Genomic DNA, 16786 nt, shown 5'->3' with positions numbered 1-16786 from the left:
TACTGCTGTTTATATTTATCATATAAACATGACATGTCTGGAGCAGTCATCTTTCTATTGTTCCTTTGCAAACCTGTGCCCATTTTGTTCACAGCATTATTTCTGTCGTACACATTTGCTTCTGACACTGTTATTTCCACCTCAGGTTATATACAGTTCAACAGTAAATGGTGTTTTTCCTCCAAAGTTACATCTTTCTGCATGATCAAACTGACCTCTTCCTTGTGTGCAATCACTTTTACCACCCTTTATCGTGACCTCAAATAGTGATCACTATTTTATTGTTCTCAGCCTTCAAATTTTAAGATGCCTTTGAAAAGTCATGGTAGTGTTGCACAATTCTGAGGTTTCAGGAGATACATATATCTACATAGTTTAATGGTGTCTTGTTACTTGACCAATTAAAAAAAAATCTAACTCAATCAAAAGCATCCTTTCAAACAAAATTTTGAGGGAAGTGCTGGGACCAGTGTAAGGTGAAAATCTGACTGCTCTCTGTTAGGACAGTCTTTGTTGAAGCAGTAAACTTGCCTCAGTCTTTGTACCTGATTTAAGCTGTCGTGCTTACTCTGGGAGGGGGTTTCTCAAGGAAGCAGAAGCCCTGAAGGGCCACACAGCTCCTTCTGAGTCCAAACTTGAATGTGGAAGAGGTCAAGAGAGCCCCATGCCATGATGACTGAAACCAAGAGGCACAGCAAGGGTCCAGTAGTGATTTCTACCTGGCTTTAATGAGGAGTCCCACCGAGCAGCACCATGCTGGAAAGAACAGTGGTAATTAACTGGTACATCTGCACAGTATGGTGCAGCACCTATTCAGAGTACATGGACCATTCTTTCTCCACTCAGGCTTCCATGGCAGGCAGGTATTCCCTCATCTACAGTACCATAAGATCCAGTCAGCAAACTGGTTTTTATCTGACTTGTGACCCAAATGCAAGTAGACTTCCTTTAACTTGCAGGCCAGGTCATCACCTTCTCGTGTGAGCACAGTTACTTGAAATATTTCACATCGTAGCAAGGTTATAAGGTTTTATAGATAAGTAAATGCATTAAAACATAAAGTCAAAATAGAACAAATATTTGGCTACCAGCTGAAAAGTATCGCTATGTGGCTTAGTTTAAAAGTGATCAGTCTCATGGAAGACTTTAAGTGGACATGTCTGGAGAGTTTAAACTTGTTGGTGTTCTGTACAGGCTATGAAATATAGCAGCAGAACTTTTTGCTTGCTTATAATTAAAAGGTATTTCTTGTTTGTCTGCTTGTTGCAGTGATCTGCATAATTGCCATCAAAAGTGAACTTTGCTTGCTTGCTTTCCTTCCCCTGGTTTTTAACATCTTGATAGCTGTTTAAGAAAGAAATTAAATATTGTGGTATGGATGAGTTGGGACAGGCTTGGCCATCAAAGAAATGAGGAAGAAAATCTGCTATACAGGTGACTTAGCACTGGGACAGTTCTAGATGCACCTTCAAAGCACATTAAGGAAAACCTGGTATGCATCTGGAAGGCTGTCATCACTGTGTGCTGGTGTTTATTCTCCAGTAGGTAACATTTATTTGTGACCTTCTCCATCCCTGCAAGTCCTGCCTGCTTTTCTGCCCTGTTTTGATTTCACTCCTGGATAAGTGGCCTTTGCATTTGTCCTGTAGGGTCTTTATTTGGCTGGTGCTTTTTGCTCAGTCTTAAACTAGGAATAGTGAGCTGTTGAATGTAAGTATGTAGAGGAAGATTATTTATTAGCAGTGTTGTTGAAACAGTTCTCTTAGATTCATGGATATCAGTGCTTAAGTTTCATTAAATTCAATTTCTTGTTATTTGGAAAATCCTATTTGGCAAGCTGCTGACGCTTGCTATTTCAGTAACTTACAGCTTTTTGAGAAGACAGCTGGGTTAATACATTATTGAATATTTTTAGAATCCTTTAATGCTGAGTTCACAGGATTCTCCAAGCAAAGTAGACTTAAAAGCTGAGAAGTTTTTGAAGAGAGTTTTACTTGGAAGTTTCTAAGGGGCTGCTTCGGTTCTAGTGCCAGTAAAGCTTAGAATGTGTTCTGAAAGGCTATAAATAGCAGCAGTAAAACAATGGATTTAATTTGGCAAGTCTTATCGATGGGAGGGCAAAGGAGGCCACAGCTCACAGTGGGTACAAATGTGTGCTCTGGTTTTATAGAACTGAGTAGAAATGAGGCTTTTAGGGATAGTTTTTCCCTGAAATAGCATGTTACCATAACTCAAATCTTTCTCTCTCATATTAAGAGAAGATAATAAAAATTGTGGTCTTTCAGGTGTGTTTACTTTGATTTAAGATACATGAGAGAACTTCTGCCTGTGTTAAGCTAAATGTTCTTCAGGTTTAAGAAGTCCTCTTTTGTCTTTTTCCAGAATCAGGTCATGTCAATACCAACTGTCTTTTTTTTTAAAGGTCATACACTCAAATCAGGTTTTGCTTTTATTTTACTTCTTATTTTATTGCCATTTTAATTTTCTTTTTGTGTCCATTATTTTATTACATTATTTTATATTATTATATTATTGCTGGGCTTCCCCCCATTTTTCATAGTTAAATGATATCCCCATCATGTCTAGTATCATGGCTCATACTTTGCCTTCCTTCAGGCTGCTCCAGAGCTGTTGAAAATAATGTTAGAAATTGTCACTGAGCAATACTGTCTTATTAAATTGATCAGGGTAAGCCAGTACCAAGAAGAAAAGCACTGAAATTATCTCTATATTCAAACACTTCTCTAACAGTTAAATATTCAACAGAAGCAAAAAACACCGAGTATAAAAGGGATGAAGGGGCTGGCAGTCTGTTTGGCATCCCAGAGGTGTAGATGGCTAGTGCTTGGTTCTCACCTCATTTATTTTTCTTCCAGGTTATAGGAAAACTTTTCCATACCAGGAGATGGGATGTTGGAAATGGAAAGCAATTCAGTGAGATTTGTCAGCTACTCATGCTCTTTAAACCAAAACAAACCACACGTTTTGTTGGAACCAGAGAAGAAAGGTGTTGATGAATTATGGGCTGGCCTCAGTGCAGGAGGATTAAACACTGGCAGTAATTAATGGGCAGTTAGCAGAGCACCATCTTGATCTCGGTGGAGGTTGAGTGGATGGGGGCCATAAATCCCCAAACGGGGATTGAGCAGCCTCAAGATGTTTTGTTTCAGCCAAGTGGGATGGTGACCTTCAGCTGCTGGGACAATGTTTAATAGGTCAGAGTTTGGGATTTGCAGATCTATCCCATTCCTGCTGCCTATGCAGCTGCTGGGTACTGTTGATAACTGTTCTAGGGCTTCGGTGGGTTTTTACTGTGCTCTGTTTTCCCCTTGCAGGCTTTTGGACAGTCCTTCTCTGTGCACCGCAAAGTGGCCGAAGATGGGGAAACGCGGGAGGAGACTCTTCTCCAGGAGTCTGCATCCAAGGAAGCCTATTACCTTGGCAAGATTTTGGAGATGCAGAATGAGCTCAAGCAGAGCAGGGCTGTGGTCACCAACGTTCAGGCAGAGAATGAGAGGCTCACTGCTATTGTCCAGGACTTGAAAGAGGTAAATGGGGCTGAATTTCCTTAGGGTACCAAGGATAACACTGCTCCGAGGGGAAAAAGAAAATATTACAAGAAAGTTAAATGCTCACCTCCCAGTCTGTGATCTTCCCAGAAACCACATGGCCTGAGAAGGCTGCAATTTAGAAAGGAGAAAATAAAACTATTGTTGTTTTTAAAAAGCACCACCACCTTACAAATATAATAAAACCTAATTCAAGAAGTGTGGAGGCCCGGTGCACTTCGAAGAAGCTGTAATTTCCTAAGCACCATTAGCATTTTGTATTGTATTTTGTAGTACTGAATTTTATATAAATGCATTTTCTGCACACTTCCAGTGTTCATGCAACTCTTCATTCTCAGCATTTACATCATTTTTCAGGTACTCTGGACTGCCTAGAATTAAGTGAAGCTTTCGCTGGTTTTCTTCTACTGTAAAACTAAATTAAAAGCATGCTCAGAAAATGGGTGATAGTAAGGAAGTCAGATGTAGTTGTTGACCACATGAGACATTGAATAATTTTGGTGGAAAATTAAGTAATGTTTCATAAGTTGGCTTTTTTCCGCTTGGAATCTGGAAGCTGGGGAATGTAGCAGAACAACGGCTTGCAGGGGAAGGCAGCACTTGAAAATGAGCCTGCATCTTCCTTGGGAGTGCTTAGACATAGGGATTCTCCCCACTGTCCAGCTGCTGAAGGAGGTATTTCCTATGTGATTCTGGAAAGTGATTATTTAATGCATTAATTCATTAATACTAACAGTTAGCATTTTTTCTGTAGCTGAATGGCATGGCATCCTTTTAGGCTACAGAAAATCCCTGGAATCCCTTTACTCCTATTCAACATTCATATTCATTTTTGTACTGTACTTGTCCATGATACAGATCAGGTTTCAGGAAGAAGTACACACATGCCAGTTGTTCACATATTCCAAGTAAAATATGTGTTTGTAATTGCTGCTGCAGTGGTTAACAAAAGAAAATCAAATTTATTTTTAATTATTTTTCATCTACTTGTCCTGAAATCCTATCCTAATTTTGGTGGCAGACAGCTTGCTACTGACAGGCAGCTGTTGGTTTGCTGTTTGGTTTAGCTCACAGGTCCTGATGACTTGGGGTTCAGACACAAACAAGCAACCAAGTTAGAGAAAATACACATTTGTCTTTGTACTCCATTCTTTTCCTCTGCGATTCCTTCAAATGCAAATCTCCCTTCCATTTTCCATCATGGTTATTGATCTGCAGTTTGTTCAGGAGGCAGTTTCAGTACCTGTCCTCCCTGGAATATTGATTGCCCTCATTTCCTTGGAGATGATGATGATAATAACCCCCAGTGTGAAGCCAGCCCACTCTAATGCTAAACAGAGACAAGCTATAGTAGTTAATGAAAGTGCAATTAAGGAATTTACTTGAATAAAAATAAGGCTGATAAACTGATTGCGATTATGAAGATGATGTTGTACCCCAAGTATCAAGTCCTTGACTATGTGGAACTTTTTTGTTACTACAATCAATGTACTTAAGCATAAATGGGATTAGTGCAGTCAGTTCATTACACCACAGCTACTATGATTAATTGCCTGAATAATAACGAGAGAGGGTGATTGACACCTACTTCAGGCTCTTTGTGATCTTTTCACACTGAATTATGCTGGTATTTCACCCTGTGCTCAAAGGAGTCTCACTCTTGTCCCTGGTATCCCTTGGACCTATGGCTGTGATGTCCAAATGCCTGCTGAAAGGAGATGACCTTCTCCTGTAGCCGTTTATGGATTTTGTCTGCTTGGTTCTGCCTCTTGCAAGTAGGGAAAAGCAGACTAAACTTACTCCAAATCTTGACAGATACAAAGGTGACCAAAAAAAAGTATGAAGTGTCTGGTATGCTTTGGGGTAAAGCCAGAATTTGCTGTGGGTGCATTGCTACAATGAGAAACCAATTTGTCTCTTTAGGCAGTAAATCTGGAAATCTAATTAGAGAAAAAAATGAAAGAAAAAATATCATCTTCATGTGGGCTTCTGTACTGGGAGATGCAAAGACAGATGGGTAGGTTCTGGAAATAAGTTACTTGATTGTATCCTGTCTTTCCCCTTCCCTTCCCCTCAAGAAAAGCATGTTTTATTGCTGTTTTTTAGGCCTTAATAGGACATCTTATAAACGAAAGAAACAACAGCAACAACAACAAAAAAATCATTCCTTTCACCTTCAGTCTTAACAAAAAGGTTTGAATAACTGCTGTGTGGTTCTGGGAATAGTGCTTTTGCATGGATGACTCAAATATGTGGTTTCTCTCATCCACTTAGGATACTGAAGGCTGATAGGTAGTTTTTCAAAAAATGACCCCTGTTATTGGTATCACATTCCTAAATAATACACTCAGTGCTTCTCCACTCTCCAGCCTGTCCTGGGAGTTATGTGGTGAATTCATTCTGCTCTCTGAATTTGCCCAGAAATCCATACTCATGTGAATGTGTATGAACATTTTGGAGCCATCAGAATGCACTCACATGAATGCTGATGACTCTTAGCAATCCTGGGAATTCCACAGCCCTGGAGTTTAAAAATTCATACATTTTAGCAAGCATCAGCCTTACAGTCACAGCTGATGTCTGCAGGGCAGCTTGACCTGGATCTCCCTTGCTGTAAAAGGGAATGGATCAGGCTCAGGTCTCTGGAGAATTATGGACCTCAGGCTGCAAAAACAAGCAAACATTTCGGTACCATATCTTGAAAAAAGATCATGTGTTTTACCCAGATGGGGAATAATTAACCAGGAATCTCTGTATATAGGTAGCTTTCTACTTTATGTTAAAATGATTGGAGGAGTAAAACACCACTGGCTTTATTTTTGATGTAATAAAAATCCCTAGAGTGTTGGATAGGAACCTTATTAACTGTCACCTAACTAAATGCAATACACGTTTTGGAAAGCTGGTAGATTTTTTCCTCCTACCAAGACCTCAGATAGGGAATGTAGGCTATTTAATCTGAATGGAGACTATACAGATTTTAAAACTGAGGCCAGACAGATAATATTTTAGCAGTCAGAAAGTAGATTTACAAAATCTGCATGTTAGGCATCACACAATTTATGGTGGTGGTGGTCTCTCTGTATGGAGAGATCGTTATGGTTATTAGAGCATGCAACCTCTAGCAGAAATGTTAAAAAATAATTTTCTTTATAAAAACATCTTTTAAAAAGACAGTCTTTTATCCTGTTCTGAATTTCTGGAGTCTGTTTTTTTTTTCCTATTTAAAAGCACTGTTCACTTATTATTGGGAGATTAGTAGATTTTTTCCATTTGTGCCAGTGAAAAAAATCTCTTCTCATAATAACCATAAATATTTTATTGGTGTATAGAGATGAAATCACTACCTTGAGAAGCTGATAACTGGCAGAGGTGGTTATGAAAGCCCAGATGACCCAGCTCAGGATCTGGAGAAAGTTCTCCATTCCCATAGACAGGAACTCTCTGTAGAGAGGTAATGTCTGTTTATACTCCTCCATATCATGGGAAGGCTGAATGTCTTGGAGCTGGGCATCTGACTCAAAACAGGTGGCAGCTGGAAGGGAAAGGTGAAGCAGGTGAGACTGTAGTAAATGGAAATAAAGCATGATGGTACAGTTCAAGAGTTGTAGGAGTTATGTGAGGAGGCTGATGAGTTTTTTGGGGTGGGCAGGTGAATGTCTTGGTGTCTGAAGGGGCTGGCAGGTATGGATCAGCTCTTTCTTCCCATTAAGACTAGTGAAAATGAGACAGCCAGGAAGAAAGGGGTTAAAACTCTTAGGCTCTCTACTAAAAGCCACTGCAGCAGGGATTGAAGAAAGAAATCAGCACCTGGCTACCTGCAGCCCATGAGGTACCAGATGAACAGCGAGGCTTCTGTGATGACAATATTAATGGGCCATGGAAACAGCACACACCTGGGTTTCTGGAGGGCAAAAACAGGAATGAGGGCAGTGGAAGAGTGGGTGGAGGGAAAAATAGGAATTTGTCTTGTATTGTTTGCTGAAAGCAAGTGAAAAAAGGTCTAAGGTGAAGTTGTGCTACCCTGCTGCCCTTGAAATCAATAGTTAAACATTTATTCACTTCAGCAGTACAAGATTGTGCTTCTTGCTAATCAGAAAATGTTATAGGCATGGTAGCTTTTTTTTTTTTTTTTTTGAGGGGAGCTGTGTTTGAAAACAGAATGAATTTGCAATAATTTTCTTCAAGCTGGCTTTCATCTAAAAAAATATACATTAAGAACTGGACTTTCTGTATTAAATGGGGCTTAAATAAAAATTAGCTGTTTCTTATTTAGAAAATATATATTTTTTTCAATCTGAAAAGTGAGTACAATTTTGAGTAAAACCTAAACCTTTAAGTGTGAACACACGTAGTCAGTGCCCTGTCATGGTGTAACCAGGGCAAACACACCAATTTCAGATTCTTGCTTTGCTGCTCTGGGTTGAAGATTTGGGTACATAGTGAATCCTATATAATGTAGGATGTCTTTAGATCCTTTGTACATTCAACTGCCATCTCCTACTGGAAGCTTCTTCAGACATTACGTGTTTAAATTTCTACCTTCTTTAAAATTTTCTGTCTGTCTAAAGGTCTGGCTTGGCCTGAGGTCTGTCACTACCCTGTTGCTGCATGTTGAGCACTACTGTAGGAGCATCTGGGATCTTCCAAAGAGAGGTTTCCCAGCTGACCACCTCACCTAGTGGTGACCTTCCACTCTCTGGTTCTGTCATTTTGGTGAGGGTCCAGTTTATTCTCTGTCCTAGGATTTGTGAATTTACTTCCTTCTCTGAAGAAGGTGCCCTAGCAGTTGGTTGGCAGGGTCTTTGTTCCTTCAGATGAAGCTGTTCCACATTGCTGGGAGATAGTGTTTTGTGGGCCAGGGAGAGAAGGACTGAACAAGCTAATGAGAATGCTAATGAGAATGACTGTAGCCTAAAGGCTAAACCACTCAAATGGGAATAGGGAACAAGTTCTAGTCCCTATTTCAATTAATGTTGGATAAGAAATACTTAAATATGAATTGGGTCAGAGAGCAGGACCCCAGCTTCTCCTCTGTGAGGTGGCAGCCCTCAGCAAAGGCTGTCTCCATCCCTCAGACAGTGTGGACTGCAGCCTGGCTCTCCCCTGGCTGCTGACCTAACTGCTGAGCTCTTGGAGGGAGGTGACTTTGACCAACTCCGCATTGAAAAGACAGAAGAGCTTAAGTCTGGGAGAGGAATCACTGCTAGGAGTTATGTAGTGCAGGAAGCACCTTTTAGCTGCTTGGCTGTAGTGACAAAACTAGTGAGCTCTCTTCACTTGTTAGCTTGCTTTTCTACTAGATGTCTGATTTCCTTCATGCATAAAACAGGGAGTCTGTGATTGTGCTCTGGTGTTTTAGACAGTGAAGTGACTAAAGTGACTGCAGTGGTTGACTCTGACCATGCAGCCTCCTTACATGATCTCGCCTGTTCCCTTGTGGTGCTGTCCTGTGTTTTCCAGTGTCTGCATTCACAGCTTTATCCCATTCAATCTCCTCCAGAATGGAAGTTTGCTTTGGCATCTGTTCCAGTTAAAGAAAGCTTGCATTATAAGTATTTATCTGCTTGCCGATATTAAGGTGGCGCTTGCAGCAATGGCTTTGTATCGTGACCTGGACAAGGGGATTGTGTGCACCCCCAGCCAGTTTGCAGACAACACCAAGCTGGGCAGAAATGTTGATCTGTTGGAGAGCAGGAAGGCTCTGCAGAGGGATCTGGACAGGTTGGATTGGTAGGCTGAGGACAGAGGAGTGAGGCTCAACAAGGTGAAGTCCTGCACTTGGGCCACAACCACCCCATGCATCACTGCTGACTTGGAAGACTGGCTGGAAAGCTGCCTGGTGGAGAAGGACCTGGGGTGCTGGTTTTGACAGGGGCTGAACACGAGCCAGCTGTGTCCTGGTGGGCAGGAAGGCCAGTGGCCCCTGGGCTGGATCAGCAGGAGCAGGGCAGGGATGGTCCCCCTGTACTCAGCACTGGTGAGGCCACACCTTGATGCCTGTGTCCAGTTTTGTGACATGAAAGACACTCCAGGAAGGACATTGAGGTGCTGGAGCACGTCCAGAGAAGGGCAGTGGATCTGATGAAGGGTCTGGAGCACAAGTCTTGTGAGAAGCAGCTGAGGGAGCTTTGGGTGTTTAGTGTGGAGAAAAGGAGGTTCAGAGGAGCCATTATCACCATTTGCAGCTTTCTGAAAGGAGGTTGTAGCAAGGTGGGGATTAGTCTCTTCTCCTAAGTAACAAGCAGTAGGACAAGAGGAAAGGGCCTCAAGTTGTTGCCAGGCGAGTTGAGATTGAATATTAAGAAAAAGTTTTTTCACCACAATAGTGGTCAAGCATTGAAACAGGCTGGAGTCACCAACCCTGGCGGCATTTAAAAGACTTGTGGATATGTTATTTGTGGATGTGGTTTAGTGGTGCACTGCCCATGCTGGGTTCATGGTTCGACCTGATGATCTCAGAGGTATTTTCTAACCTGACTGATTCTGTGATTTCTAGAGGGAGAATAATTAAGAGAATATGCTGAAGTATTTGACATGGATGCTGTTAATGGTGTTTTGATCCTAATGGACCTTAATGCAAGCACTGGCTTTTTGAAAAAAGCTGTAGGAGTGAGATGCTAGAGCAGCTCATGGGCACGACTGTGGGTGTCAGAGGTGTCTGAGAAACAAAGTGGGGCTGGGTGTGATAGAGAGATGACAGAACTGTTCCTCCTGTCAGGAGAGCGCTCGCATCTCAGTTTAGGGCATTTCTAGCATAATCAGTAGAGTTGAATATTTGCATTCCTTTGTTTTGGGAGTTAATGACAGCTGGTTAGAACCAGCTCTAAATTAGGCTTATAATATAAATGTGTCATTTTGCCCAGTGAGAGAGGTGCTTTTACTTTCTCTCTCCTGTGTTTAGAAAAGCCTGCCATAGGGGTGTTCTGCCAGGCCACCCTCATAAATGTTTCTCCCTCCTTTGCTGGTAGTGTTAGTGGGTGATGTTTTTGCCTTAAGAGGCTGCAAAATTTGCTAGAAATATATTGTTTTTGTCTGCTTTCAGGAAAAATTTCAGATGGAGGTTAGTCCGAAAGCTTGTTAAATGGTTTCTTCTGCTCTGTATACATATTTTCCCTGTTCACAGGACTTCTGAAAAGAAACAAAATTAATTTATTTGTCTTGGAGACAAAAAAATACAGCAAACTGTGACTTGTAATCCTACGAAATCTCTGTTCATGCTGTGAAATTAATGGGTTAATTAGCTAATAGACTGATGCTGTCTCCCTGTGAAAGAAAGAACTTCGATGGGCAGCAAGACCACTGTCCACTGCTTCTGAGTGTTCCTATTAACAGACAAAGATTTAATCTCAAATCTGCCATTCAGCTCCATCTTGTGACTTGGTTACCACCAAATGCTTTCTTTAGGTCCTTGCTTCACAATTTGGCTGACAAACCACTCAGGTGAAACCAAAGGTCACCGTGGTAAGATGAATCTTTTTGTTTCCTGAAATGTGGTTTATAATCCTAAATTGCTTTAATCACTCATAAAATGATTGTGTTTCCAAGTTCATAGTCCTCATAAAGCACCAACTGTAATAGGAATAGGAAGGTCAAGAGTTCAGGATAAATACATTTTTTTTGGTGGCACTGTTTTCTTAGGGTAACCAGCTTGTTGTTTTGCTGTTCGTACCCCCAAATATGCTTGCAAGCCACCAAAAGCATCTTTGAGTGGTTGTGTTTCCTGTTAATGAGCCCAAATGAGGATTTTGGATACAAATTTGGGACTTGACACATTCATGATGCTGTTTTCTTTGGCAAGGTTCAGGCATTTAGCTCTGCTGGGAATGGCAGAGCCAAACAATGGACACTAGGGAGGTCAAAAAAAGGCCAAGTGGGATAATGGAACATAACCAAGGGACTGTTGCAGAAATACAGTGTGTCTTATTAAAAATACTGAATTTCCCAGCTCCTCCTTTCAGAAAAGGGGCCTCAAATAGAAAATGAAAGAGGGTGCCCTTGGTAACTTTTGGGGAGTAATTAATCAAATCAGGACCTGGAAGTGTTGGGTCTTACATAATAAGTTCTTTGAAAGAATGACCCCTTACTTGTGCCAAGGGGGTGTTTCCCAGCCCTTTGTGTCTCCCTTTGTGCAGGATATTGGGTGAGCACGTGCTGAGGGGACAGCTCTGGACACCAGAGCTATTACCTGGGTTTAAAGAAGACTAAAGAGGCAGATTTCATGGAGGATTGGGCCATCAGTATTGCTGATACCTGAAGATCCAGTCGCAGTGCTCAGGGCTGGTAGGGGATGCCAGGGAAAGCATCTTCGTGTAATATCTGTGTTTTTCAGGCATCACACACCAATGGTAGCTTGGATATTGGGCTAGCAGCTCTCTGAACTTGTCAAAACAACTTCTGTTGTTTTGTTTTAATTTGTGGTCTCTACATTTTTAAAATGCACAACTTTTCTGCCTTGCTTTTGTTCCTAGATGAGGAAGCCCTCTTAAGAACTTCTTGTGCTGACTCATTCTTTTCAGTATTAATTTGCTGGTTAAAAATAACTTGGGCTTTTGTCTATTCAAGTGGTGTGGAGTGAGATGGTTTTTGGCATTGCTGGGATTCGCTGTGTTGCCAGTTTTTACAGAATCCTTGCAATGGGATCTGGACTCTCAGGAGAAAGAGCCCAGGAGCTGTGTTGACTTGTACCTTGTGACTTCATTCATTTGCTGGGATTAAGTGGGAAAGGAAGAATACCCTGGGTGCCAGACTTCCTGAAACTTGAGTCCAAAAGCTTAAGCAGCCTTCCAGGTGAAGTAAAGGCATAAGGAAAAGGAGAAATTTTTGCTGCAAGTCCACACTGCCTGAGTGCATAAGCAAATAGGGCATAAATTGTGGTGACATGTGTCACTGACAAAGAATATTAAACAACCAGTGAACCTAAGTTTACCCCTGTTCTAATGAATTTCCTTTGTGGATTTTTTTTTTTTTAATATCCTGAGTAATTTTCAGTTAAAAAACCAAAAAGATACTTAAAACTTCCCTGAGAGACTGATGTTGTTCTTCCCAGTCATTTAGTGTTAGAATGTGCCTGGCAATTGTTGAATGTTTTATGCCTTCAGTACTCATTGGGATTAAAGAACAGGAATCTGGATGTATTCCGAGCTGTCAGTACACAAGTGGTGGGGTCACATTTCTTCTCTCCTGGGAATCCACACATGCACTGTAGCCCTGCATGATTGTACCTTCTGCTGTTGATTTTCTCCTGTTCCCTGCACCTGGATCCATCACTGCCTGTTTTCCTCCCTCCTAAACTTTTTCTGTTCATTATTAAGCAGTACAGAATGGATGGCGCTGCCTGGTCATTGGTTCAGAGATGAGATCCACCAAACAAAACTGAAAAATCCGATGATCTCTACTGGAGCAGTGATTAGTTACTTGGACCTTAGGGAAGCTCACGGATGATAATCACACGTGGACAATAATTATCAGCCAAGGTGCTTGAGCTTCAACATCTGCTCTTATTTGTTCAAAACCCACATTTATTTTCAGCCTATTTCTTTTCCTTGTCTTTTAATCGATACTGATTTATTTGTAAGGGCTTCTCCTGGGATTTAGTAGGTAATTTTGGGAAATGGAATTTACCTTTTCCTGGGGATATGTCTTGGCTGCCAGGACATGGAGCACTGCCTGTGACCTGACCCCAGATGTGAATGATTTGTGAGGTGCAATCAGAGTGAGATGGAGCAAAGCACATCTTAATTATGCCTTTAGATTGTAAGCAGCTACTAAAGAGATTTTTGGCAAAAATTCCCCACCAAACAAAAATAACAAAACTGTAGAATCAAAAACCTGTGGAACCCCAAAAAATGAGCGAAGTCAGCATCCTGGGGTTTATGTTTTGTGCTCTCTATGGTGGTATTTTCTCATTTGGATTCATTCAGACTACATTTTGCCAAACTGAAGTCTGTTCTGTGTGGCAGCCTGAGGCTATCCTTTAATACAGCCCTCTGTGGGGCAGGTTCTTGTCTTTAGTTCCCCACTTCTGCCTTAAACCTCAGACTCATTGCCAGTTTGTCATTGGTAGGAAATCATTAATAAGTTCTTGGCTCCCACCATCTATACTAATTGTACTTTCTACAACAAGCTCTGTTCTCCAGGGGAAAACTTATAACAGGAAGGTGACAGAAGGGTGAACAGCAAGAGCCTCAGATATGCCAGTTCTTTCTCCCTTTGCCCTTATTGCAATATATGACACAAGCTGGTTATTTTTAGTTATTCTCAACAGTCAGTGCCAGTCAGCATCCAGGAGGTGAGCAGCAAGTCAGGCAGAGGTCAGACAGTATTATCACCCTTTCATTGTGATGGTCAAATCCACTCTTAAGCTTCAGGATTGAGAGAAATGTACTTCTGCTGGCAAATGTTTTAGATGTGTACGTGCAGATGCTCATACATAACCAGAGCTTGTCTGCTTCTATGATGTTATTGTTAATTAAAAAAAAAATCAAATAAGTAGGACTGGATATGAATGCAATTTCTGCCTTCACTGCTCATTTGTTCTGCCCATGTAGCCTTTCCTCTCCTCCTGAAGCACAGGGTGTTGGCTCTTTCAGCTGAAGGTGCCTTGAAGGCATCGTTGCAGAGCTGTGATTTTTCACTTCAGTGAAATGGTGGGGCTGTCTGCTCTGATGCTCACTGTGAACCCTGCCTGAAGAGTGGCTGTGGCATTAGCGTCAGCTCAGGGTGAGGTGGGTTAAAAATGGACATTTCCCACCAGTCCTGCGCACCTAGGCATGGAAAGGGGATCCAGAGGCAATGTTCTTCATTGATGCAAAGCTGTGAGGTTTGGCTCATGATACAGGGCTTTTTGCATTGGTTTCTTGGGCTCCCATGTGTCTTATTTTACCGAGGGAAGTGGCAACACAACAGCATGGAGAAGATACAGGATTCTGGTTCTTTGCCTAGCATCTGTGTGTGGTTAAAGTGGCAAGGGCAAAGTTCTGGGTCAGCGTGGAGGAAGGGAAAGTGTTTCTTTCACAAACAGCTTCTCTCACATGCCATGGCTATCTGCCCTTCCCAGATGAGGCAGACAGAGACACATGAAAAAAGCAGGGAAGGAAAAGTAAAAAAATTCCAAAAAATAGCTATGTATGGGAGCTGGTTGTCAAATAAATGGGAATATATTAAATGGAAAACTTGATATTTTGGTCTGTATGAAGTCAGCAACAAGGTTTCCTAAAGTCACTGTGCCTTGGTATACTCCACAAACCTGAGAGGAAAATGATGTCCTTGGTTTGTTATCCAAGACATAAATGAGGAAGGACAGAATCTGCAGACCCCTTTGCAAGATGTTCATAGGTGCTTTGTAGAGCTGGAGCTCACCATATTCTGGCAGCAATTCCCATTGCCATTTTACTGCACAGTAAGTTGCTAAGCAGGTAAGACATAGCTAGAGATGTAGATTGATATGATTGGTGGTGTGCTCTCGATATTAATTTTTTTAAGATCTTTGAGTCATCATCATAATATTTTAGTTTTGGAGGCTAGGATGCACAGCTGTTTTTTCGTGCAACTTGGTTTGCCAGTGCTCTATGAATCAGTGGTGGTTTGAAGTCAGCCCTCTGACAGATTTCATATATTCTTTTCCATCATAAATACTTCTTAAAAGCTGGTTACGAGTTTTGCATTGCCACCTTTCTTGTCCTCTAGAATTTGACTTACTCTTTCTCCCTCTTAACCTACCTAATTTCTTCCAACCAAATCTGTTGTGAGATGGAGCTTTATGCCAGAGTCATAACGCTATTTTAAAAGGAATCACTTCACTGGCTATAAGTGAAATTGAACCTTAAATTGCTAGTACAATTAAAAAACACTCTTGTATTGTTAGTCCACTTGAAATTATCTTAACATCTTCAAGGGAAAGAAATAATGATAGTGCATGTTTTGAAGTTTAAAAAGTGAAAAATTTTAGAGTGTTAGAAAGAAAAAATAAAACTATGTGGGTCTTTAAACTTAAAATGAGTGATGCCAGCCTTGGCGGTGGTTCCATTTAAGAAAGCCTCCATATGTTAGCATGCTATCAAGAGTAAAGAACTCTTATTTTATGGTCAGCTCTAACACAAGACAGCTGCACCACTTGCCTTGCGCTGAGTTCAGGCTGCCTGGGCGAGCTAAGGACCAATTTTCAGGAATTCAATGCGTGCTATTACCTAGCATCTCACTGCAGCTATCAGAAAAGCAATCAACCACCAGCTCAGCTTCAGCAACATTTATGTAAATTAATAATTATTTTGCCGTATACTTTGGGGAATCATATTTCCTTTTCACACCCGCTAATTGCATGTTGCAAAATGCAATTCTGAATTCCCCTATCACAGTCTACATTTTTGTTCTTAACTGCATTCAGGAATATCAAAGATACTGTGAGAAACAAGGCTCGCTCTTTAAAATGTTAAGAACTTTAATAAGGGATAAAAGGGACAGTAAACAGTGCTGGGTGCTTGGCAAACTGCTAGAGGGGTGCCAGTTAACTTAAAACAATCTTCTTATATACTTTTTCATTACATTGGTTAAGTGCATATTCATGACAATTATGCATATTCAAACATTCCTTGCAGTTTACTTGTTCTGGGAATTCCTTTGCTTGGTTCGACCCTTGACCTGTCTTCATACTGCAGATGAAATTTATATATTTTATGTCCTCACAGGGCCCTCTGTTCTGTGTTCTGACAGCTCTTGATAACAGGAGGGTCAGTGGTAAATTCCTCTTTGCATTCTTTCTTCTGAGGCTTGTTTTCCTGGTTCTTTTCAGTGTTATCATGCAGATAAGGTACTCCACAGGTACATTAAATCCATGTTATCTGAGTTATTCTCACTACTGTCAGTCAGTTACACAAATGAAGGCATTAGCAATAGTTAATGTTATAGTACATAGCACATAGTCTCTGTTTTGATATTTTGCAAGAGCCTAAACTATAATATATTTATCACACTATATAATCTACACAGGAAAGGCTGGCAAATTATACTGTATCAAAAGCAGTTAAAGAGTAATTACAAATTGTATTATATCAAAATAATTTACCAAAGCCAATATAATAATGAAAGCCAATGACTGCATACTTATTTATAACAATACTGATTCTTTGCAGTCAGAATAACCACAGCTGCAGCCTCTGTAACTCTGTGCCTTGAGAGAGCTGTGATCACCCATTGAAAGACAGGAGAGTTAGCAAAAA

At 41.0% G+C, this 16786-nt stretch overlaps 1 protein-coding gene across 9 annotated transcripts in view; it reads left to right on the top strand.

Moving 5' to 3' along the window:
• Nucleotides 1-16786, top strand: part of BICD1 (BICD cargo adaptor 1) — a 159645-nt gene that overhangs the window by 78578 nt on the left and 64281 nt on the right. For all 9 annotated transcript variants that reach the window (XM_062491521.1, XM_062491528.1, XM_062491525.1 and 6 more), the window contains exon 2: nt 3336-3548. In XM_062491521.1, the coding sequence (XP_062347505.1) occupies nt 3336-3548 (213 nt within the window). The remainder of the gene's footprint in view (nt 1-3335; nt 3549-16786) is intronic.

This window comes from Cinclus cinclus, chromosome 4, assembly GCF_963662255.1.
Source record: "Cinclus cinclus chromosome 4, bCinCin1.1, whole genome shotgun sequence".
NCBI lineage: Eukaryota > Metazoa > Chordata > Aves > Passeriformes > Cinclidae > Cinclus > Cinclus cinclus.
The sequence above is the reverse complement of the archived record's forward strand: the minus strand, read 5'-3'. Positions and strand labels throughout refer to the sequence as shown.